The sequence below is a fragment of the Homalodisca vitripennis genome, chromosome 5 (genome assembly GCF_021130785.1).
Source record: "Homalodisca vitripennis isolate AUS2020 chromosome 5, UT_GWSS_2.1, whole genome shotgun sequence".
Taxonomy (NCBI): domain Eukaryota; kingdom Metazoa; phylum Arthropoda; class Insecta; order Hemiptera; family Cicadellidae; genus Homalodisca; species Homalodisca vitripennis.
This window is the reverse complement of record NC_060211.1, coordinates 169,938,026-169,964,912: the sequence shown is the minus strand read 5'-3', so window position 1 is coordinate 169,964,912 and position 26,887 is coordinate 169,938,026. Positions and strand designations below refer to the sequence as shown.

At 32.3% G+C, this 26,887-nt stretch overlaps 1 protein-coding gene across 2 annotated transcripts; it reads left to right on the top strand.

Moving 5' to 3' along the window:
• The first annotated feature begins 1,369 nt into the window (after positions 1-1,369).
• LOC124363132 (hydroxyacyl-coenzyme A dehydrogenase, mitochondrial-like) lies at positions 1,370-24,874 on the top strand. Of its 2 annotated transcripts, none has more exons than XM_046818271.1 (8): positions 1,370-1,429; positions 9,182-9,345; positions 10,703-10,819; positions 11,557-11,715; positions 16,771-16,908; positions 17,937-18,099; positions 19,064-19,180; positions 24,123-24,874. In XM_046818271.1, exons 2-8 carry the CDS (start codon positions 9,229-9,231, stop codon positions 24,245-24,247), a joined length of 936 nt encoding a protein of 311 aa, XP_046674227.1. In that variant the 5' UTR covers positions 1,370-1,429; positions 9,182-9,228; the 3' UTR covers positions 24,248-24,874. The 2 variants fall into 2 exon arrangements, with proteins under 2 accessions (XP_046674227.1, XP_046674226.1); XM_046818270.1 differs by lacking the exon at positions 1,370-1,429 and adding an exon at positions 1,528-1,675.
• The last annotated feature ends 2,013 nt before the right edge of the window (positions 24,875-26,887 follow it).

Sequence of the window (26,887 nt, the reverse complement as noted above, 5' to 3'; positions counted from 1 at the left end):
TTACATATCTGTATAATGATAAACAATATGTAAACTAAGATATGGTAACAATAAATGTACATGAATAAATAATAAAAATAACAAATTCAACAATAAGTTAATGAAAGTTGAATAAATAGGTGTTGAAATTAATAAAAATTAGTAGACAACAAAAAAAAAACATGTAAAGGGAGAGAGAGTAAAAAGATAATAAAGAAAATTATACCATATTACATACTCCAAAACATGTCTGACCAGAGAACAAAAGTGTCTTAATGGCATGTAGACTATTCAACCATCGCGTAGATCTTTAGATAAACCCCAGTAGTTCACTTACTGCTCTGCAATCTTAATCAATGTAGGTTTCAAAATTGAGTGATTGTCAAAAGTAACACCGAGCTCCCTGATATTGCTAACTCATTCGAGATGCTGCCCAACTAAATTAATGAAAAAGAATCGGAAATTTTGTTTTGTAAAATGTGATATTTGAGCACTTGCTGATTTTGAGGTAGTATGTTGTTTGTGCATCACCATTCTGTAACAGAGTCTAGGCTTGACTGCAAGCGGTCATTTGGTGAGTGAGGATACAGTACTTTAACAAATATTTACATCCTCTGCGGACATTAATTTGTCTGCTTGTAGGTCTTACAAACAAGTTAAATAGATAAAAGCTAATGTGTGATAAGCTAAGGCACTCCTAAAGTATCAATAAATTCCTTAGAGCAGGAGAAGGGCAATCTTATTCTCATGAAGATATCCCTGAAACCAACTCAAGAGTGGGTGATAATTACGTACTCATGCAGCTTCGATATCAATACACCATTATCCACCTTGCCGACAGATTTTGCAAAGTCAAGATACACAGTACTGTATTTCCTTACTTGCCCGCCCTCTGTGAATGTTTAAAGAATAAGTTCTTAAAACACAAGAAGGCAAATAAAATCGTAATGGGTCAAAAGTTACATTCACTCTTTGGTATAGGGACAGCGAACCCAGCTTTAAGCCCATCCAGGAATGTTCCCTTAATTAATGATTTACTAAAGGTAACTCTCAGGGGTTGAATTGAGCAGAGTTTTATTTACTTATTTTTAATATTTTTAGTTACTAGATTATTCATGTCCACTGCTTTTCGTCTCTTGACGTCTGCATTGATTTACACACCAGTTTGTCGTTTTTAGTAATATTGTTATCTTTAGCACCATTTGTGCTTGTTATGTATGTTATTTATTACTTATTTTACTTGTGTTACTTTGTTAGTTAACTTGGTACTTGATAAAAAAACCTTATTTTGTAATTATTTTTAATTAGCTATGCCATGGAAATAAAGATATATTAAAGCTCTTGGATATTTCAATCTCACGATCCCCCCTCCACAAATTTTGCCTGACTACGCCACTGGGCAGTGGGCACTGGTACTCTACATTTACCCTAACTAGTCGGGCAAATTTAGGTTAGTACAATAAGTTTCAAATTAATAATAGTTTAGTGTATTAAATTAAACTATTTTTGTCCTGGATTGTGGATTTGGCTTATTTTCTGTCTGTGGCAGTTGTCTTGTCCTCTTCTGGGCGATTTTGTCACTAACCAGTTGTTTTAGTTCAATTAATGCGGTTAGTGATTGACTGGATTGAGTCAATTGAATTCAGCAAACCCAGTAAAGAAAGAGCCTTGTTTATGTTGTGTGGTTTTGTTAGAGGTTAGTTGTATTGAAAAATGTATCATTTTATTATAAATTCTATTTTTTAATACTTATGTCCATGGTATCTTAGGCTTAAAAGTTCATGTCTTACAAGTTATTTAGTTCTTGATCGGTTTCTTATGAACTTTAGGCATATGTTAGTTTTTGTATTCTTTTATTCTCTTTCAGTTTTTCATAATTAAATTATCATTGAAATTGGGGTGCAGTAAGAATTAAAACTATGGAGGAGGAACGCATGGTCATTGAGTTAGAACATTATTACCACAAATTTTTGGGTAGGGTACAATAAGCGGACCCGGTTTTTTATATATTGATATTGACAAACAATATTACTCAATTATAACTTTTGATATAACTAATTGATACTGATTTTGAACAATAACTAACTTGTATGAACTATAAACACAAAGTTTAAAAAAGTGGTATATCTGCCGACCTGCTTGCAGATCATTTGAGTATTTGTGCAGAAGAGAAGTACGGTTTTCTAGAAAAGATGATTCAACGACTTCTCGAAAATGGTTAATAACTGCTATACAGGAGAAAACATGTAAATAATTACGCATATTTCGTATTTCCTGTTATAAATGTTATTATATTGTTATCATTTAATTATTATTTATGAGTTTTTCATATTTCCAGTTCTAATAGTTTGTTTGATCGTTAGAGCACATTTATTATCTATATGATTATCACTATGTGCGTTGTATTAGTTATTAAAATTTAAATTATGATTGTGATTATGGCTATAGATAAGTTGATATGATTTATAAACGTGTATTCGATAAATGAATATTAAGTATTGATGATTGTACTAATCTATATAAAAAAACCGGGTCCGCTTATCGTACTCTTCCCCAAATTTTCTTCTTTCAGGGAAAAAAATGAAAAATTATCCGAATTAAAAAGTATATACCCAATCAAAAAACGAGGAACTGTGAATTTGGTTTTAGGTTGAGGATTAACAAGGATGGATATTACGGTTTGAACAATATGAATGCTGCCAACACAAAAAATACAGTAATGAAAACATGCATAACCTACTATTTGATTGTCTGACCTACCTGAGAGTTGAGCACGAGACATTTTACAGGTGTTTATCAGAATGTCTGGAAAAAATTATAAGTCCAGATATCAGAACCATTGTTGTGGGCGACTTCAATGTCGACTTGTCTGTGTCTGATGGTAAAGTTGATGACTTGATTTACACCATGGCTTCTCATGACCTTAAAAATAAGGTAAAATCTTATACCAGTGAATTTAAAAACTCCAAGTCCCTGATTGACCATGTTTACACCGATCTCTCTGATGACGTTTGTAGTTGTTCCGTTTTTAATTACTGCATTGTCCGATCACCATGCACTAAGTGATCAGTGTCAAACTACCCACTTCAAGTGACTCAAGTCATCCTAAGTATTATCTCAAGCGATCGTTTTCTGATGATAATATCCGTATTTTCAAATATCTAATTGACAAGGAAACGTGGTCTAATGTTTTATGAGGCTGGGACTATAAATGATAAAATGCGTCTATTCCAATCTTCAATCTCCTTTTATTTTGAACAGGCTTTTCCTGAAAAGAAAAGAAGAGTTTCGCAAAGGTGCCTCACGCAGCAAAGTGTCCTTGAGTGATCACCAATTGAAACTTAGAGATATGGTTTTCTCCAGTGGTATTGCTTCACACTAAAGATTTGGATTCTTCTGATCGGAGGAGAAAGCATTACTTATCATTGAAGAAAGAATACAAGTCTTGTGTTAGGCTTACTAAGTCATCTAAGGTTGCTTGATGTTATATACAAAAATCTTCTAATAAAGTCCAAAACTATGTGGGAGATCGTTAATGAAAGTAGAGGGAAGAATCAGTCTCCATGTAATGTCCCCCCGCACCATCAAGATGACAAGGGAGTTGATATCAGTGATCCAAAACTGGTCTCAAACATGTTTAACAAATTCTTTATTGATGTGTCTAATAGTGCATCAACCTCATCCAGTATTCCTCTCATTCTTATGTGCAGCCTGGATTGTGTACATCTTCATTTTTCTTATCACCAGTTACTAGGAGAGAGATAACAGATATCATCAGGTCTTTGAAGCCAAAGACGTCTTCTGGCTGCGACAGGATATCATCTAAATTGCTTATGTCATGTAGTGAATGTTTTGTTGACCCACTAGTTCACCTTATTAACTGTTCATTCGAAGGTGGAGTTTTTCCCAGATTTGTTGAAGCTTTCTGTTGTGAAGCCCTTGCTTAAAAAAGGAAGAGTGGATGAACTCGATAATTTTAGACCAATATCTATCACATCAACATTTTCAAAGATATTTGAAAGGGCAGTCTTAAATAGATTATGGTCTTTTATTAATCACAACAGTATTTTGTTTGAGAATCAGTTTGGGTTTGTTAAAGGACGGTCAACTGTCAATGCAATGTTTACGCTCATCAACAAAATAGTAAATGCCTTGATAGAGGTAGGTCTGCTTCCGGTGTCTTTTTCGATCTTCGGAAGGCTTTCGATGTGGTTTCCCATGACATCATGTTGGGAAAAGCTCGAAGGCATTGGAGTTCGAGGAGTGGCGAACCAATGGCTTTCATCTTATTTGAGGATCGTCGACAGGCCGTAGAAGTGTCCTTCATCGATGCTGCAGGCACTGTGAGGCGATGCTACTCGGATGTGCTGAGCGTTAAGGCGGGGGTGCCACAGGGCTCCATACTCGGCCCTCTTCTGTTTATTATATATGTAAACGACCTCAGGAGTTGTAATGCGGAGGCCCAGTTGTGTTTGTTTGCAGACGACACGTCCATCGTAATGGAAAACCAATGTCGTGAGGCCATGGAGGTTAGCACTTTTGTGGAGTCTAATAAGATTGGTTCAATGGTTTTTAGGGAAAATGGTCTAGTGGTAAATGCTGCTAAAACCGCAATTGTTGAATTCGCAATCTCATCTAATAGCATTAATAATCTCAGCGTTTGGGTCGATGATATGGAAATCCTTTCTGAACAGCATGTTAGGTTTTTTGGGATTGTCTATAGACAGAAACCTGAATTTTTCATCCCACATCGATTATGTAGCACGTAAGCTTTGTTCTGGAGTCCTTTGTGCTTCGTAGACTGGCACCTTTTACAAACGCTGCGATCCTCTTAACAACCTACTACGCTCTAATTTTCCCTTATCTTTCGTATGCGGTGACAATCTGGGGATCGGAAAGTTGTCGTACAAAACGGCTTTTTGTCTTGCAGAAGAAGGCAGTGAGAATAGTAGCTGGCATCCGTCGAATGGAGACTTGCAGGCCTGTTTTTAAGGAACTTAAATTGCTTACCTTCCCAAGCATTTATGTTTTTCAGACCTTGATTTTCTTACAGCAGAACCATGGTGTTTTTCCGGTCCCTTGTTCCTCAGTCGGGATACAGTCTTCGACAAAAAAACATAAACTGAATATTCCTTACCAATTCCACTACTTTTTTTAAACATCACACCTTTTTACAATGCCACGTCCCTTTTTAACGGCTCTTCCTGATGCTCTTAGAGCTGAAAAGGATTTATTTTGTTTTTAAAAGAATGCTTAAAGCTTATCTTATTGAACACTGTTTCTATTCTGTAGGATGACTACATTAATAGCAATACGTAATTTATTTAGTCCTTCCTATGTATTTTGTTCCTATGTAATATTGTTCTCTACACATGATTGTACTAAGTTGACGCAAACCAATGCATTGTAATATGTTATATGGAATAAAGGATGTTTTGATTTGATTTGATTTGACCGGCCTATTCGTGGGTTTGCTAAACAGCGTACATAAGGGCCAACTGGGTTAACCTAGAGCTAACTGCCATTGCTTTAGCTTTTTTATTTCATGTCTCCTCACCCTCCATGTTCCTTTGTAATTTTGCAGCACAAAAAATTTTGTTATATCTATTTTTTATAGCATATTTAGGCTATATTGTAGCATAGCTATTATTTGGCTACATCATATTAAAATTTTTTGTAAGATATTTTAAGTATTCAATATAGCCACACTGTAAGAAGTTCAGTTGTAAACACTAAAACATATAGAATTAAATTGGGTTCAGAAAAAAAATCAATTTTTACGTTTATACAAAAAAAATTGCAGAGTGGGAAATTATGTGTGTATCTATTTTTAGTTACTAATAAAAATAATGAAATTAACTTTCATGTAAATTAATGTTTTTCTTTCATTTTTATGAAGTTAGCTGATGTAATTAGAACACTGAGGAAGTTAGTGTATTTACTTCAAAATTAAAAAAAATCCAATAACCTAAGTAGACTCAACAGTCACTGGCATCAGATTGCATTATAAATTCATGAATATCACTTGATCTACTCACATCACCCATTCTGAAGTATTATAATCAACAGTGTATGATAAAACTTACACGATTTGAATAAACAAATTTCCAAACGGAGAACAAAACTATTTGTTAGCAAACAACAATCTCCACTGCACACAAGTTAATAAAAAATTATAGGCTGTCTAGGAAAATCACACAGATTTGTAACGTAAAACAGAAATTACGAAAATCAAATGCTAATAAACATTAAAACCCATTCATAGAGTTACAATTGAAGTATAATTTAAAGCTCTTGCCTTGGAATGATTAGGACACTTTGGCAGTTAACTAATCAGCACCAAACGGGTTGCCCAACATTTCCGGGGTTAATGGCAATGCTTTGCTTGGACTAATTTGACATTTTTATTTTAATTACATGTGTTTGTTTTCTTATAGTAATATCATAACTTACTTTCTTTGGGTAGAAGAAACTTGTTCAAAACTTTTGTTTCAATCCATTCCTGATTTTCCTTGAATTTCCGATGCACGGTCATCAAACCAATTCTGTCAGTCTGCCCTTTCCTATTATTTTTCTGAGCCATATCTTTATCCCTTAAAGGGGTATGTATTGACAGATTGTTCAACTTTATTATGTTGGATGGGAAAATAACTAAAAATAAAGAGTGCTTGCATTGTTGCAGGGTAAATGTGTAGCCTTCTAGTAAATTGTAGCTCTTCAATATCATTTTATTTGCCTTCTAAGTCTTTCTTTTTTCACAGATTATACCACAAATACAATTCTGCAGACATATCACCCAGAACTCATAAAACTCAATAAAAGACTGCAATTTTTTCCAAATATTTTAAAGCCATTTTTTATTATTTGTGAAGGATTAAGATAAGTCTGAAGCAGGTGTATTTTCGTGAGAATCTAACATTCAAAGATAAATTTAGGTGATCAAGATAAGGGATGATCAACAACTATTTTCAGTATATATTTCCTCCATGTATATGTATTTTTATATGTTATATTCTTTTTGTTACGGTTTGGGGTGGTTTGAAATTTTTCTAATATTTTAACTGTAAAATACATTTTTTGAGTAATACAAATATGAGCCTATATGTTTTGCAGATAAAAGGAATTTATTCTGAAAGTATATTTGTTAGAGGATATGGAATTAGTTCTTAAAATATATCCTTAAAATTGATAGCCATTTCCGTGAACCTCTGCAAATCCCTTTTACAGTTAAACATCATGGACGCTGTTGTTCATTTTTATTTTCATTTACTTTGAGCAAAAATACATGGCTTTAACAAGTTGACTTTGACAGACTCCAATTGCACAGTGTTCGACTACTTAAGATCGCAGTTTTAGCTATGTAATTGGAATTTTGCATGCAACTTCATTTTTACCTAGACAACATTGTGTTTAATGGTGGTGTACTAGTATTTATATCGCTGTAAGGAATTCAGCTGAACATGAGCATAGCCTAACTATTCACAGAATATTTCAAGAATGATTTCATCTGAAGATGTTAAATTTTGTAAGAAACTTAATTTCTACATGGACAAGATTGAGTTCACTGATTGTGCATGTTCCTGCTTGATTTTTGTATGAACATCGTTGAAACCTATCACTCAGGGGCTGGCAAATTCCTGTTTGTCTTCGGAATGTTTCTAGAATTAGACTTGAAATTTTGAATGCAACTTCAGTGAAGCTTGTTATGGGCCATGTGGTCTGGCATACTCCTACATCTTTTATGCAGATAGCAGCACACTATGAAACTGGTTATTTATAAGCTTTATGTAAACCTGTTAGTTAAGCTGAAAATTTAATCAATAGATAATGTAGCTGAAATGCAAATTAAAAGTTAAATCATTGGTTACAGGATTCTCGAAGAATAACAATAATAATAACATATCCAGATTCCTATTTTTTTTTCTAAACAATAATTGTTAGTTTTTGAAAATGCTTTGTTTTGTTTTACCTTATATATTTGTGAAAGGTTTACATTAGTTGTAAATGATAAAATAAAGTTCTGTAGAATTTTATATCTTATATATATAAAAATCTTGAGTCACGATGTATGTTGCCAATAAACTCCAAAACGACTGAACCAATTTCAATCAAATTTCACATGTATCCGTAATTTAGTCTAACTTAGAAGATAGGATAGTTATTATCTGAATTATTCGCTTATGTCGTGAATATAAACGAATAAAATGAAGAAAAGTTTTCAAAGCGCCTGCACATTATAACCTGCAATTACGAGATAGATACGTATATTAAACAGTGAAACACTATTTGAAGGCGCTAAGTTATGATGTATAATTGTCTAAACTAAATTTTTGGTTGAACTTAAAGGTTGAGTGGTAGACCACTTTGTAATAAAATACATTATGCATGTACAATACATTTTTGACATATTTTCTTGATCGTGACATCAAGGTAAAATCTACATCGGGGTTGGAAATATAATTTACTTCAACCAGAAAATGCTCATACGCGGGCAAAACTTACGAAAAGCGTGCGAAGCCGCGGGAAACAGCTAGTAGATTAATAAAATATTTGTCTTTTTTTATATTTGGTAACAATGTTTTTTGAAAAATAGATAACTTTTAAAAATGAGAACTCTAGATTCCCTCTAAAAGGGGAGTCCTGGAAGTACTCAAGATAGCTGTTTATTTTTCCTGGACAAATCAACAAAACAAATTTGTTTAGTACAGGTTTTCTTGCAAATTGTAAATCTTTGATACTAATATATTTCTGCTTAACATTTTTAATAATTTGATGAGATTAACTTTGCCTTTATTGCTTGTGAGGGTAACTACAAGTGGAATGTATTTAAAATAAGTCTAGTCATTAGTTCAATATGTAGCAGAACAAATTGATGTTTGAACTTTGATAATAGCTCAAGATAGTGAACTGAACGTTTTTATTCTAAACAAACATTGAACCTTAGTATTTGAAATGTTATTATCAGTCAGTGTTAACTGTGGATATTTTTATCATGGAATAAATCATGGATCAATTAAACTTGTTAATCGAATTAGTAGTCATATTAAGTAAAATTGCTATACAATTTTGACAAAAAACTAATTATAACAAAACAACACAAATATGAGGAAGTGGTATTACTCTTATAAATTACTCACTTGTAACTTTGAACATTGAACTCTATCTGGTTATCTCATGATTACATGTTTGATTTTTGTTTCAGAATTTCTTCCACTGGGATTTTAAACACATCTAACCAGAGTTTGTGCCATGGCTCTCCAATTTTCCACTTGTGTGCGAAGATTTTCTAAATCTGCTGCCTTTTCTGCAGCCATAAACAATGTTACAGTTATTGGAGGAGGGCTTATGGGATCTGGTATTGCACAGGTATTTGGTTTTTTGTTAGACTTTTATAAAGATTAATCATTTAGAACATCAGTAGTGCATTTTAACGTAATTACCTTCTCACCTCAGATGTTTATTTACAAATACATATATCATCAATACAACAGTTTTTAGCAATTTATATTTGTGCTAAAAATACATCATCCCCGAAATATGTGGTCACCCATAGATTTCTAGGCGCTTTGAGTATTTCTTGAAGTCATAATTCAAAAACTAGTTAAGGTGTAAAAAAGACAAATTGCTGAAATCTGTGTTTTCTTATTTATTGCAACGTACAAATTAATATTTCTTTTTTTTTCAAATTATTATAAGCATACAAAACAATTAAATACCACATTTTTTTAAATGTCAGCAAATTTTTTTATATACAAGTAAAATAACTATCTCTTCTTAAAATATTTTTTAAATGTTTATTTACACACAAGACAGTATACATAATGGCATATAAGTACAGTTTTATTGAAGTTTGAAACTTTTTAGTAAGAACAGACGAAAATAAACAAACCATGCACGCTGTCATATGTTACTTTTTAAACAAGCTCATATAATACAGCATGTGTATTCTAGTGGAGAGTTGTGTTACTAACAACACAATAGACATTACAGAGTGAGTGTAGTCTGTTAAGTTAGTGTTTACGTAGTACACTAATGTTAAAATGTCAATTCTGTAAATTATGTGATCCTCATTCTTTGGGAGTTTCAGCGTTCCATGAAATTGTGGGATCCTCACTGAAAAGTACTAAACATGTAAAAATATATTTATGTTATAAAATACTAGTTTTATGTGTATTTAAGTCTTAGGACATTTGCCGTCATTCAGTGTTACAAAAAAAATCAGTAACACTACGGTTCGAGATCGGCAATCTGATCTTTTACCCAGATGAATAACTAACCTAACATAATTACAGTATAAGTTTTTTTGCCACCATCATGTTTGCGGCCATTTACTATTGGCCTCCGGTCAGTTCTATGTGGTTGGTCAGTGAGTGCAGACCTATTGTGACCTGTATTCTGCAGTTCAGTTTAAAAAATTAGTATTGTGTTTTTGTTTCTATTAAATGCATGTTTTAGAGTTAGTGTACATAGGATTGACACACAACATGGTTGTGATTCCTGAACATTCTGGTATGATTTGTTTATTTTAACCTGAAAACATTATTTTTTTATCACTAAACTGTGGCAAATGTCCTAAAAAATATCCTGTTTCCTTCACGACTCTTCGATCATAAAAAACAAACAATTTAAGCCTTAGTTTTATTAAAACCTATTATATTGATCTTTAAGATCAGTGAACTTATACAGAGAAAACCCTCTTTAATACAATTTAACTTTGTCCTAGGTGGCAGCACAGGCCGGCAACAAAGTAACCCTAGTAGAGGTAAATGATGCTGCCTTGCAGAAGGCCACGAGTGGTATCGAAAACAGCCTCAAGAGGGTTGCTAAAAAGATCTACAAAGTAAGTTATTTTATAGTTTCTTAAAACATGTTATATGTTTAACTAAAGTGCCACATTTTATTTGAATTTGTTTGATTTTTTTATAGGTCTCTGAAATAAGTTGAATTGATGACTATATAGCAGTTATTTAAATATTTCTAACCTTAAAACCTTTATGTGATTTTGCACACCAATTTTGTTATAATTTTACCTTGAATAAATGTTATGTTAAATAATACGTACTGTAATTTTCAAATAGACATATTTTATATTGGTAGGAAGGATATTTTGATGTATCAGACCATCAATATACAGTACTTATACTTGTTTTTATAATGTTATATTATAACTTATCAAACACTTACCTAATTTTTTTAATGTCCAGTTTTGTGGAGGTAAGTAATGTAGTAGGAAGATTGCCCACTCTTGCCAAACAGTGTAACCAATGTTTACTCATGAAGATGGAAGTGTACTTGTGGAGTAGGTGGTTTTTTTAAACATATCACACAGTTATGGTGATAATATGTTTTGTTAGTAGAAAAATATATCTATTGTTTTAAGTTTCATAAAATAATATTATATATGTTATATTGTTTATATTTAATTTAATTTTAAATTCATACTAATATATGCCTAATATGTTAAGAAATTCATACAATATATGACTAAAGACAAATAGGATGATCACAAATGTGATCAAGTAGTTTAATAATTTTTTTTTAGTAATTTGTTTATTACTAATGTCTTCTTGTTTTTAGGAAAAGCCAGCAGAAGCAGAAAACTTTATCAAGGATATAACAAGTAGGATTACATACACCAAGGACTTGCCCGCTTCTGTCAAACAGAGTGATCTTGTGCTAGAAGCTATTGTTGAAAAAATGGCAGTCAAACATGAACTCTTCTCGAAAATTGATCCGGTTAGTAAATAACAATTTGAAAATAGTTTTTAATGTTTTAGTTTAATCAGCTTGCCTTGTCAACAAATATGTGTATGGTCCAAAAAACACTTATACCACAAATGTAAGTTCCATATATTTTTATTTTCTACACATTTATCTTTGTAGTAAAAGAATACTACATTTTTTACACAGCAAAATTACTTTTACAGCCAAAGTTTCCAATCCACAGGACAGAACAAATTAATTAAAATCCCAATATTCTGTTATTAGACTGTTTAACAAATTGCCTAAGAACTTTTAAGTTGTTATATAAATTTAAGCCTTCAAAGTCTTAAAATATCCCACAAAAACCAATGTTTTACTCTGATGATAAATATCTTGAAAACATAAAATATATTTATACTTATTAGAATTAAGTTTAGAATCTTAATAATTTATTTTAGATGTAGAGAATTTTACTTTAATTTTATTTTACAAATTGCTATAGATTGAGTTCTATCGGACATATAATTATGAAACCACCAAATTACACTGTAAGTTTTCGGCAAGCAGCAATGAAAGAAAAAGAAGTATTTTACAAAACTATGCTGACCGAACATTAAATTTAACCATTTGATTGCTGTGGCACCAGCATATCAGAGGCAATGTAAAAACCTGATAAATTGCTGACGTTGATTGGCTCGAAATCTGTATTTAGACAATATTTATTATAGTACACAGTTAAAATATCAGTGTAATGATATAGCTGCATCCAATATGTTTCAATTAATTGATTAACCCATTGAGGAAGCAATTAACCTAGCCTCTCTAGGACTGAATGTTTGAATTGATTTTGGCAAAAATGCATGTGTGTACTAAAATATTAATAGAATGAGTTTGGTTATAGATAAATTATTACATTTTTCAGGATATTTTAGTCTATTTAGTTGCTCTACAATAGTGTTTTTTTGTTTTCTCCAAATAACTTTTATTTTTTTAGTATATATTTACATATTTTTTAATTGAAAAAACAACAAAAAAATCAAAAGAAACTATTTTATCACTTTTTGTTTATCTGTTTACTTCAATAATTTTTTGTTCAGAACAGCACAGTGTTTTTTTAAATGGAAACCCAGTTTTTATTGGATTAATTAATTATAAAGCATGATTTTACAAAACAATCAAAATTCATTTTTATTTTTTCACTTTTTGATGATTTTATAATATGCTCCTGAATTAGTTTTCTGGGAGATGAGATAAAACTGTTTGTTACATTCAATTGTTATTATTATTAAAATGATAATTAAAATCAATTATTTACATTGCACAATGACCATTCATTGACTTTGTATAATTCACTTTTGTGTCAGTCTTTGAGTATCTTTGATATCTCAATATCACTGTCCAAGTATCTGTCTACTTCTGAAGTACGCAAATTGTCTTGATCCATGAGGTAGCAGAAGAACTGAAAACTCATTCAACAACTATAAACAGTTAAACACTAAACATTGAGAACACAATACATAGAATGTAAACAGAACATTAAAGCGACAAAAATTGAGGATATGGCAAAATGTAAACAATAACAAAACAAGCTATTAGTTGTGGTTCCAGTGTGCAAACATAACGAATTGAAACGGAATGATTGCTCATAAGGATGCAAGAGGGCACAAAACTGCGATATAGTGGTAAAACAAATGAATACATGATGGTTAACGTCTAGAAAGAGCACAAGTGCCGCTCGGGCAAGATTATTCAGTTCCGCTTGGCCGCAACGAGTGGCACTCGGGCAAGATCCCCAATGGGTTAATGCCTGGTTTTTTGTTTTCTTTCTCGTAGGCCTTTGGAATGATTTAAATATCCCGCGAGAACTCGCGCTACAAGAAGTTATGCAAGAACTCGCGTTGTTAGATCGAATCTAACATCCAACCAACTAAGAACGGATATTTCATGGTCTTCATTCATTGCAATAATTTATTGTAAAGTCATAAAAGAGCAATCTACGAAATATAACTCAAAAGCAAACAAAAAAACAAGAAAAATCACTAAACTGATGGATTTAAACTGGCAGTTACGCGATCACTTGCGCCGTTAGATCGCTCCTAACATTGGGCTGACGCGATCACTCGCGCTGTTAGGTTAAAACTAATAACCCGCGAGGAGCGTCCACCCCACCCACCATGACGCCCCACCCCAGCAACTTCTAATGTCTAAACATGATGCAATACGCAGCAGACATACCCATAGAAGCATAAATTAAGGGTTCAGTGTTGTAAGATAACAAATAAAAAAAATGTTATATAACACAAAAATTATGTTAGATTCAATCTAATAGCGCAAGTGCTCCCGGGCTATGATGTAATGGTTTGTCAACCGATGAATTCATCAAATGCGAATTGGCTAGTAGTACTGTTTACCGTAATTGTGTTTTGATATAAAAACAATCATAGCAGTGTAATTTTATCAAATATTTTTGGCTATAGCAATGAGTTATTGTTGACATTAGTTTACTGTGGGAAAAAAAATTGTTCAAAAATCTTGTTTATAATTTCATGGTCTTTCCTGTGGTATAGCTAATCAATTTATCAATAAATGCCTGGTTTTTTTCTTTTCTTTCTTTCTTGTAGTTGTTTGAAATGATAGGCTAATTAACCCTAGAGCTGGCAGTGGTGTCACTGTACTGGCGGCTCTATTTTAAACAGCCTCACAGATGTTTTTTATAATGTATCACATTTCATAACTGTTAGTCCAAATATAAACTATTATAATAATATGTCAATGTATTCACAACTATATTGAGAGCATTATAATAACAATAACTTATTGTTTCCATGTAATTCGTTTCATACCAGCTGGAGGGTTAACTACGATATTATGGTTTGTCAAATGATGAATTCGTCAAATGCGAATTATGCATTTGGCTAGTAGCACTGTGTACTTTGTTCCATAACTGTGTTTTGATGTAAAAACAATCATAAAACAGTGTAATTCATATTTATTATTGTATTTTTCAAAATTGATATTTGGATGTTTCCATAGCAATGAGCTATTGTTGAAATGAGTTTACTTTGGAAAAATATAATATTGTGCAAGAATCTAAATATATAATACATTATATGGACAATTTTGAATGAAACTCAAAAGCTTATAAAAAAGTTACAACAAAATTTGTACTAACACATATCCTGGAGCCGGCAGCTAAAAATCCTGTAATGGCTATATTTGGCTATATTAATTAGGCTATATGTGTTCTATTTACAAGGACTTATTCTAAATTATCTCTACTCTTATAACTTGATTTTAAATGTTATAACAAATGAATCATTTGATGATGTCATGACGTTTAATTTTGAACAACTGCCAACTCCAGGGTTAAAATTATTGTATTTTATTTTTATCAGACAAAATTTGTTGTATATTCTTAACCCTTCTCACGCGGAATTTATCTTTCAATTTTGACTCATAACGCATAATTAACTTTAAATTTTTTTTTTTACACTTTACCAACTCTAATTTTTTTTAGTTAGTGGTGGCTACTAGGAATAAAAAATAATACAGTATCACAAAATAATCAGACCCCTATATTTTTTAACCCCCTATAAATTTTACGAAAAATTTAAAAAACAACCTTTTTAATTGAATTTCTAAAAATATTTTCAACAACTAAAGTAATAACAGCAAAATAAAAAGATAATATAATGCTAAATATAACAGGAACACGAACAGTAAATTAATAAGGAAATATGGCAAAACAGCGTTAAACACTAAAATATGCCGTGCCAGGATATATCCGTTTACCGCGTAATGGTCGCCGCAGACTGAGGCTAAATCACCCCACGAGGGACAAAGCCACGCCCTCCCACCACTGCGATGCGCCAATGAGGTTCAAACTGTAACATCTGCTTTTCGGAACAAGTATTCAACACTCCCTTGAACTCTAGCAGATTCCACGGCAACTACAATTTATTAAATACCACAAAATATACTTTGAAGGATATGTCCGTTTACCGCGTTTCGGTCAAAATTAGGCCTAATGGATATATCCGTTTGCCACTTGGGAAGGGTTAATTATATTGGCAAAAAAAATTATGAAAATCTGTCAAGTTGTTATTGAACAACAATTTTTTTCTGAAAAGCTTACAAGTATACAACAATTAGGATACCAATTAATGAGGAACATAGCAAAATAGATATGTCACTCAAATAATAATACTGTATATGATGGATAAGGTTAAGAAGAGTTCACCTGTTCAATACTGCTATCTAACAGGCAACAATACAGCTAAGCAGTCACGTTTCATAACGAGATTGTAGTACCACTTAATCTGGCATTTAACACTCATCGTAGCATGCCTAAGAGTGGTGTAATTGACAATGCATGTTTGCCCAATATTAGTATTATTTCAGTACTTTGGTATCATACAGAAGCTACTATTATATTCTGTCCTATCTACTACTTATTATTATGGGATATAATTAGGTAAATATATATGTACATGTTATAAATAGGACTAAAGTTAAATTTTAACCTTTATGAGCACTTACGTGATCTGAGCTTGAATTTAAGTACTATCTCGAGGGATTACTTTTTCCAAAAGTACAGGGTGGCACCACTGAAGGCCGCACTGACGGTCATTTACGATCAGTACTTTTCCGATGTCTGACTATGTTGGAGGTCGGGAAAGTACCGATCGGAAATGCCCCTGGCCATTAGTGCGGGGGTCGGTTTTACACCATCCTGCACTTCTGGTGGAGAAAGACAAACATCCCTCGAGGTAGTACCCAAATTCAAGCTCAGATCACTAGTAACATTTTTATGATAATCTAATCTAACTTATCCACCTCAAAGCGCTGTACAATAGTGGCCTCCGTTTAACACCATAGTACCATTACTTCAAGTGTTTTGTGCAATAAAGACGTTCATTGTAATTTTATTTGATAATCAGTTTCTTGAGATAGCATTCAATGGTCAATCAAGTACTGTAATCATAGTATTTCCCATTGATGTGAAAATATGAGATAGATGATGTGTACTATGACCTGCTACTATAAAGTGTTAACTTTTTTCAGTTACAATACATCATATTGTTTTAGATTGCTCCAGAAAGTACAATATTTGCTTCAAACACGTCATCTTTGTCTATTGGGGAAATAGCTTCTGTGACTAAACGGAAAGACAGGTTTGCTGGACTGCATTTCTTCAACCCTGTTCCAGTCATGAAACTACTGGAGGTAAGTAATTGACCAGAGTATCTTCAGTAGGGTAATTTTCAATGTAAGTGCAGAACCAACAAAGCCAGCTTGTCGTGAGCACTGAATATGTAAACTACTGATGTGATTCTTTGGAATAATTTATGAATGTTTGATATGTGAATGTGACATATTGCCACTAATCAAACTCCACGTACATGGGGACTTCCATACTGCCGTCATTATTTTGTGTTCCTTCTTTTTGTTTGATAAACATTTATAAGATGACTAAAATTTGTGTACACATATCCTTTGTCGTCTGAAATCCTTTGGTGTAGAGTAATATGTGACACTATTGTTAGCTTTTAACCGATGATATACATTGTCCGTCATCAGTTAGCACTGCCCGTCACATTGAGTTCATTATTTCGTAGTAAAAATATTTCTGATATCAATAATTTTGGTATTTGTCTATAGGTATACTATTACATTGATGGTCTTTCTGTTAAAAAACATGACATGTTCGGTTTTTGAAGCTGGTCAACTTTTTTGAAATTAATAGTTGTTTACCGTTTCAACTGTTTGTTTTAATTAGAAGCCGTTTTAGATAGCTTTGCGGCATGATGCATTCTGTGACCCTAATCACCCACACAATGATTTGCATCGAAAAAATCCGTACTGAGGGTAAAAATATTTAAATTTTAATTGGTAGCCAATGGGTTAAAATGATGGGCAGCTCTAATGATTAAAAATTCCTAAATGCTTTTTTTAGTCTTCAGTTAAATAATTAACAAAGGACTCATCAGGAACAAGACATTTATAAATAGTTTACTTGTAATGAGCATGCATGCACAGGAAGAATCACTGTATTATGCATCTACTAATAATTTCCTCTCGTCAGGGTATAGATGAGAGAGAGATCAAGAGTTGCATATATTGTTTAAAACTCTTTGCTTCTCTTCCCCGATAAAGGTAGAACCCAACGAGTTTATCTGTGCCAATGATGTTTAGAAGATTTTTGCTGGCTTCAATCTGCATCTGTCATAAGGTATATTGACTGTGTGATTCAGGTGATCAGGATCCCAGAAACATCAGATGAGACGTATACGAAGCTGATGGAATGGGGGAAGCAGATAGGCAAGGTGACAATAACGTGCAAGGACACGCCAGGATTTGTTGTCAACAGACTGCTGGTGCCCCTCATGTGTGAAGCCGTCAGGATGATGGAAAGAGGTAAAATTCCTAGCTTCAATATAAGATCTCTTTAGTGTGAAAGAACTGCTTCTAATAGGGCTAGAAGTTCAAAACGTAAAACTCAACTGATGAGGTTTAAGTATGCTTTGTACCATATCAACGTAAAGCCTTCGAAGTTACGCATGAAGCCACATAACTGGTAGTAAATATATAATTTGGTTGGAAAGACTGAAAAAACCCTTTTTTATCTGAGAAAATAGGACTTTTTGTATCTATTTCATATCTTTTTACAAGCAAAAAAGCAAGGTTTTAAATTTTTTATTTATCCTAAATAATATTTAGTCACATAATAATTATATTACAAACAGTTTAATTCTGTTTTTCAAATTTGTCTCACATGGAATGTAGAAGTATATCTCCATCTCTACTTTGATTGTTCAAAATCACATAAATAATAATTTCATTGTTGTAATTGTTTGAAAATAGAACCAATTAAAATACAACAAATATGTTCAGATTTCACCATGATTTCTTTCTTTCATTCTTTAATCCATTGCATAACAACTCACTAAACACGGATTATTTTAGAAACTTGACAAGAAATCTGAACATTCAACATAGCATAGATGGAAGCAAGGAATCAGGAAGCAACAAAGCTCATTGATGGGATATAACAGGAGTGAAGCGGCTAACAATGTCAGTTTTGAGTTTCTTGACAGTCACAAATCAATACATTTATGCTTTCCTACACCTTTGTGAGTTTACAATGTACACAATAAAGTAAAATAAGACAATACAGATATTCCTGTTTGCCGCATTTACCACAATTCCAATGGTACGAAAATATCTGTATGCCACGCTTCAACGGTTAAAACCAAGTTTCTGAATCATATACGTGATATTAAATTCTTATGTAAGTTAAAATAGCACAAGTAAATATTGATTTTATGAATTGTGACTTTGATTTGATTCATTGTAAGTTAATGTTTGAATTGTGATGTAGGGGATGCTTCTGCCAGAGATATTGATATCGCCATGAAGCTAGGTGCTGGCCACCCAATGGGACCGTTCGAACTGGCCGACTATGTGGGACACGACACAACAAACTCTATAGTTACTGGTGAGAATAATCAAAATGTTTTAAAGAGCTCTTCAACAGTGGACTGTAAATACTCTTGTCCATTTTTCATAGTCGATTATAGCTATATTTTATCATTCATTGGTTGGGTTGGATAACGCACTCCATTTTTATGAAACAACTGTAAAAATGACTCTGGATGAAAAAGTTGAGACGTTTCATAGGCCAGAACCATTTAAGCCTAAAAACCCTGGTCTTCTACCTTGAACGCTTCCCTCCATTCCCCTGTGAGGAAATAGCTCATGGCACTTTTTGTCGTTAAATCTGGACGTAGAACAATTTCCAAAAAGAAAATTTTCCTCAACGCGTATCATGTCCGAGATCCACAAACTCCACGGGGCCACCATCTTGAATTGTGACGACCTACTGAAAGTCTATAAACGTCAAGTCACCTTACACGTCTGTACTAGTTAGGGCAAAAAGTGTAATCAATCTGCAAGTATTAGGCTAACTTACTGACCGTTGTATCCCTTCATTTCATAAACATATTTCCTTTTTGTAAAGTTTGTTATTGACGATGGATGGTTTGTAAGGTTAACATGATTATATACATTTGCCATTGTTATATGCCATAACAATGGAAACACAATGCTTCGAGAACTGGTGTATGCCCTTTTCTTCAGTTGTAAGATCTTATAAGGTTAAACTTGTGGAAAAAAGAAAAAAGAAAATCAATTCAAATAGCAGTCAGACTGATCTGAAACCACCATTTGAAGTATAAAGAAACCAACATAATTTTCTCATAGCAATTTAGCGATTTTGGTGTTGGATGTTAGATACAACTCTGTCCTATCATTTCGCTTATTTATTATTACTTACTATCAGTTACTTAAAATTTATTTATTTAATCTTAAAACTCAGTATTTAAAAATAATTTACCATAAGCCATTAGTTTGATCACCAGTTTAAAAAACGCTAAGCATTGTCTTAATTGTTTAATATATTTTAGTCTGTTTATGTCTTTAAGTCTGAAATACCATCTTTAACAACATTTTCTAAATCACTTCTAGGTTTTTATCTTAACAATAGTTATATATTATTTAAATCTCATCCAAAGAATTTTCTTTTTCCAATAGTTATTTATTTGTTCATCATGATTTCTGTCCATTTTTACTTAGATTGGGAAATACAGGTTGTCATTTCTTTACAAAGATCCCTTTTATGTTGACAATTTCCCGTTTTTGGCTGTATTGCTCCCATTAATTTTTTTGATTTTGTTCCTTCAAAGACTCAGATATATTAAATTAAGTTAAAATTGTTGTGTGCATAGGAAGCCATTAATGTTATATCAGGATGGATTTCTCCAATGGGTTTGATATAAAAATTGTATCCGAAGTTGAAGGAATGCAAAACAGCAAATCAAGAAAACTGCCAACCATTTCTTTGACTATATAAACATTGCAGTTAGTATGACCCAACAGTACTGTAGTGCAAGTTCTTAATGAAAGGAACTGACTCAAGAACTTTGTTCTTACGTACTTTTTAATAATTGTAATTTTTAATTTATTTATTTATGGATAGCTGCCTTTGTCCCCCATACGATATATAATATAATGAAAGGAAAAGTCAACAGATTGTTTTTGGAAGAAGGTAAAACGAAGGAATCTGAAATACGTGAAGAGATTAGCGTGTACTAGGCAAAATATCTTGGAGTACTGATAAAAGACTAACTATCCTGGAACCCACATGTAGACCGGATTTGTAAAAAACTACGTTCCTCTCTATATAAATTAAAAAGGCATAAGCAGTTCCAAAACAGTTATAAACAGTCTACCATGCTTTGTTCAAAACCCATTTAAAATATGATCTTACTGCTTGGGGAGCTCCTCTAAAGGAAACCTGCATACTCCAGAAAAAGTCAATACGCTTTCTCTCTTACCTAGACCTATATATCAATATCCTAACTGTTATTGGTTTCATCCTGGAGATAGTTACTTTTGCAAACAAGCTAAATCTAACAAGAGTAGCATAAATCCACAATCATCAGACAAGGAAAGCTAACAATTATGCCATTCCAATCGAACACCTAACTATCTTGGAAACATAACTTATTTGGTACCAATACTGGATCATCCTTCCTGATGAAATCAAAGCTCATTCCTCCCACCAGCAATTGAGGAAGAGCATTTACCAACGGCCGCTGAACTGGCCATACTACAGTCTGGTGGAGTTTGTACACGGATACCATGAATTTGGCACTTTAAATTAATTGTATGCATATGACGTACCTTCAATATTGTATTGCCTCACGAACAGACTAAAGTCACTTATGTTAAGCTGACTCATCTGTTCTCAATGAATATGTGAATAAAGATTTAAAGTTATGACTACATTTTGGGGGTTTGTCATTGTTTACCATTGGTGTATCTAAGACTCTTAACCCATTGCGGATCACTGACGAGTTGGGCTCGTCACGCAGCGGCCGGGCCTAACGATGACGAGCTCAGGTCGCAAAAGCAGTCTGCTTTCAAGTTTCCCTCCAAATAGTTCTTTTAATGTCTGATAGATCGGGCGATCGTCTTCGCTTGTCAACTAAGAGTGTTTAACAACGGTCTACATTTAGAGTTTTCAAAAGTTTTATAAATATCCTACAGATCGCAGTTGTATGTCGAAGTTGAAAAATCATTCATATGAGTTTACTCTGCTTTTTAGCGCTTCTGATTGGGTGTTTTCCTCAGTTGTTATTATAATACATTTGAGGTTAGTGACACAACGAAAAGACGCAGACGTAAATGTTGGCGAGTTTAGTCTAGACAATGGGCCCGGATGTTGCAATCGCTTCGCCCGAGCCGCTTTATTTAGACTATGATTCAGACATCATCCCTGCCACCCTGGAACCTTGCTCGCGTGTTATCGTTCCTACATCACGGATACCCCAGCAGGCCCATGTTCCATCTGAATGAATACCTTCACAGCTGAATTTTCTAGTATACAATAGCGAGCGATACGATGTGGCGCACCATTGCTGTTCGTGCGGCTGCTGACCGTAAATTAATTCGTGCCCGCTGGTGCACGCGCGCCAAAACAACACGATCCGCAATGGGTTAAGGTAGTGTCATCAGTTTTGAGTTTGGGTTGTATTTTTATGTTAAATTCGTAGTTTTTAAGACAACTTCTCTGAATACAGAAAAATTTGAAACTTTCCACGTGAAACTAAAGACTTTTTGGAAGATTAGGAATTTTGTAATCAATCTCAAATAAAATCGGCTGAAGATATAAATGTGAAATGTACATTTGAATGTACATTCGCTATAGCTTCAGAGAATATGTTTTTATATATAAACAATTTAATTCCATTTAGAAAAAAATATTTGAAAATGTGTGATTTTCTTAAATTATATTTAATTAACAAAATATAATTTCTCTAAGATATACATAAAAAACATGTTACTCCCTGAATCTAACTCATCTACACACTGAACATATTTCACATTTTTATCTTCAGCCATTTTGATTTGAGCCTGATTACAAAAGCTCCTACTTCAGATATTAATTTAACATATTGTGATTTCATGTGATGTGATGAAATAAATTGTTTCTATTTTTTGTATTCAGAAAAGTTAACTTGAACTAAAAATTTAACATAACAAATATTTTTGATACTCTGTGCTCAACAGCGTTGTTGTCAGTATCAAGCTAACTCTATGCTTTGACTATAAATGTAAACAAATTGAAAATAGTGGTTACATTAATTAAACATATGGTTGTACTGTCATAAAACAATATTTACACATAACAGTTGATTACATTTAACAGGCTCTTTCAATTAACATTTCACAACTTTAGAGACCAAGATGGGATTTTTCACTACTTTAGAGACCAGTGGAGCGTAGCCCGTTGGGATTTTCGAAATAAAAACATGCCTATATTCATACCAGGGACCCTAAGAATGTAAAATTTCAGTACAATCAGTTAAATAGATTACGTGTGAAAGCAAAATGAACAAACAAAGACACTTTCCCACTCATAATATTATTAGGATTATTACTATGCATACATTTTATTTTAAAATTATAAGCCTTTTATTGTATATCTGTCAGGTTGTGTCTCTATTGACCACTGACAAGAGAGATAAATTTTAAAGATTGTTATTTTTTTGTAACAAAAGTAAAATCTAAAACCAGCACAAACAATTACATAGTGAGATAAAAGATGAATTCCTGAAATACCAGATCTTTGCTGAAAGCATTTTGTCAAGGTCTGAACTTTTCCTTAAGGCATGTGTTAATTCCCATTTTTCCAGGAAGTGGGGAGTAGACTATAACACTATAATACTTATTTAATAAACCGATACAGTATAGTATCTAATGACCTGACAGAACCTAACAAGTCTTGCCAACTAATGCAACAAAATTAATTGGATCACTTAAATTACTATATCGCAAAATAAAATATTGATATATGCATAATATGATTATACTCAATTTGTTCACAAAATCATTTATTCTTAAATTCTCTTTTTTGTTGTTGCTATCATGATTACCAGTATAAAAATATTAAAATTTGATTTTTTGTTTAACATTTAGGTGCCAAAATCAATAGTTTTTTCTTGGGACCATGAGGAACCTATGTCAGTTTTCCTTGGACCTTTCTAGCCTCACATAGATGATTATAACGTTATGTAAATAACTTAATTCAAAATATTAACATTTTATAAATTTTAAACATTTTTTATCTTTTATCATTTGGATATCTCCAAAACTATTCTTATTTATATTAAATTTTTATTGTATTAAATATTGACATTGATAACTCAACTTAACATTGTTATATATATATCAATAAAATTTTTGTTATTGTTTTGTTTGTTAGACATACAGACAGACAAACACACGATTTTAGAATTCCCCGTCAGGAATTAATAGTGGAAATACAGAAAACATGATATATTGTACACTAACGGTACTACTGGCTTGTGTGACAGGTTGGCACGAGAAGTACCCGGACAACGCTCTGTTCGAACCTCTCAAGTCGATGCAGGAGTTGGTGAAGCAGGGGAAGCTGGGAGTCAAGACGGGGGAGGGCTACTACAAGTATGACAAGAAATGAGTCACTCATCAACAATATCAAGATGTGTAAAAATATAAGACTGATACTGCTGCACGGAAATGTTCTAAACACAGTTACCTGTTACATACAAATTGGAACAGTTTTAGTAACATTGGTCACTGTTCATAACTAGGTATGGGGTAATTGTGAGTATTGTATTGTACATTTTTAAAGTTATTGAAGGGATGTTTTATTGTTTTTTTCGGTGCTATTCTAAATTTTTAATAGATTTCAATTCTCCTCCGCTGTCAGTCCATTGCCTTTCACTCATGAATTGTTTGTAGTTTGTTTAGGTAGCATTAGTTTATTGTAATATTTTTTTTTATTTACTTATATTATATTTAATTATTAAGTGGAGTATTGTGTCTGTTTTTACAACATTTATATTAGGTATTTTAATGAAAGAGTTTTCTACAGCAGTTCACATTTACAGCTAAATAATATTGTAATACATTAATAATTTACTATCAGGTAATTAATTATTATTAACATTATTATATAGTATTTACGATTTTGTTATTATGCTTATATTTTATATTACTGTTTATGATCATTACTGAATTTTGGTCCGGAGTTGCGGTTTTGTACCAAATATTTTTCTATAAATAAAGGTTATTTTGAATTATTGATGGTTTAAGTTTTCCCAACCTCGTGCCCTAGGGGTACACTAACCCCAGTGTTATTGTCCTGAGACTGAGATATGAGATACAGGAAGATTGTTAACGACTTGGGTTGTCCATTGCCCTGGTGAGACAAACAAAGCACTCACAGTTGTAGTCCAGTGCGCTCAGAGTTGTAGTCCAGTGCACTCACTGTCCTCACCATGGACTGGCTGCTCCACCTCCTGCTGGTCGTCTTTCTTGGTAAGATTCACTTTACAAGAAAATAGTTTATTGTTGACAGTAATGTAATTGACAACTACTCATCGTACAATATCAATTTGGACATAATTATAAAAATTGTATTGTATTGAAAATCGCTATTCATTGAATATACATTTTGTATACATTGAATACCATCATAAAAATTACTTACCTAATATACTTGGGACCATAAGAAACCTATGTACCAAGTTTCTCTAGATCTTTCTTACCTCACATGGATGATTATAACGTTATATTAATAGCTTAATTCAAAAGAGTAACATTTTATAAATGTTGAAAATTTTTTTTATATTTAATTTTATTGTATTAAATATTGACATTGATGACACAACTTAACGTTGTTATATACCTATACAATTTATGTTTATTGTTTCGTTTGTTTATACATACAGACAGACATCACGATAAACTGATAAACTAAGAGGTTATAATGTGATAAAGTACCCCAATCCTATAGTAAATCTAATCACAAATGCTGTAATAATTGCAGCTTTAGGCATAACACAGATTGATTATTAAAAATACATAAAAAGTTAACAATATTATAAATAATTAAAGAGAATAATTTTTAAACAATGGAACTATAACAATAACAATATATTTTAGTAATCAACAAGTTAGCAACAATGATTTAAATAAATACGCAAAATAATCCAAATAATACATAAACACAAACTGATATGTTGCAAATGTTTTAAAAAAACTCAGCTCTAACCAGAATTAAAAAACTTGTCAAATAAATATAAAGATTAAAATATAAGTATGAATTCAATTTTTTCTTATTCTTTCTTGCATGAGGGGTGCAAACAATATTGTAAACCAAAAAGCTGACTTCTATTCATTAGCAACATTATCTCTTGGACCAAAATTATGAAACGTATAACAATAATTTAAGATCTGCCATTTGTTATATTCAAAAAACAAATTGGCTTTTTTTTGGAACTCCTATTTTATGAAATGAATGAATTTTTTGGAACTACTGATGAATTAAACAATTATTGGTAATCTTAGGCAATTCTTTTATCAATGTTGTAAAGAGGTTTAAATTAATTTATTGTTTTCTTTTAATTTTTTTTTTTAATTTAGTGAATTGCTTCTTTTAGAAGTTTGGACAAACTGGTGGATTACATTGAAATCGTGTACCAATTTGTTCTCAATGTGACAACGTATGGACAAATTACCATGTGATCTTTACCAGTAATAACGAGTATCATTGAAAAAAAAACAATAGCCACTGTTTTGTTTAGAAATCTTGCTTGCACACCATTTAAATTACAACTGTAACCCACGCCTACTTTATAATATAATTAATTGCATTAATAACGTAGGATTTATAAAATAACTAGGACACAATCTTAGTTGTAGATCCAAATGTACAGACACCCATGTTCACTGTTCAAAATTTAACAATGTCCAAACGTACATTTTGAGCAACATTCAATAACTAATAGACAATTTTTATGAATAAATAACACAAGTTTTGTAGTGTCAATAAAAAAGGAGATTCTAATGTCAGGTTGAGCATGTCAACCCCGCAGTTAATGAACACAGTATATAAAAAGAAACAAAGAATGAATGTTTTGCAGAAGTCATTGATACAGCATAATCTGTGATTGGCTCAATTTGCAAAGCTATAATGTAGAACTGAATCATTAATACTAAACAACATAAAGATAAGTTCCACATAATTGTAGGATATGTCCTCATTTTAAAGATTATAATCAATATACTTTCAAAATGCTTTTTAGTTTTTTCG

What these genes read in the sequence shown, in the direction of transcription:
- LOC124363132 (XM_046818271.1), top strand. Translation starts at nt 9,229, where the DNA reads ATGGCTCTCCAATTTTCCACTTGTGTGCGAAGATTTTCTAAATCTGCT. An exon ending in TTGCTAAAAAGATCTACAAA is followed by an intron (nt 10,820 to 11,556) that starts GTAAGTTATTTT and finishes TCTTGTTTTTAG; the next exon opens with GAAAAGCCAGCAGAAGCAGA. An exon ending in TCTTCTCGAAAATTGATCCG is followed by an intron (nt 11,716 to 16,770) that starts GTTAGTAAATAA and finishes ATATTGTTTTAG; the next exon opens with ATTGCTCCAGAAAGTACAAT.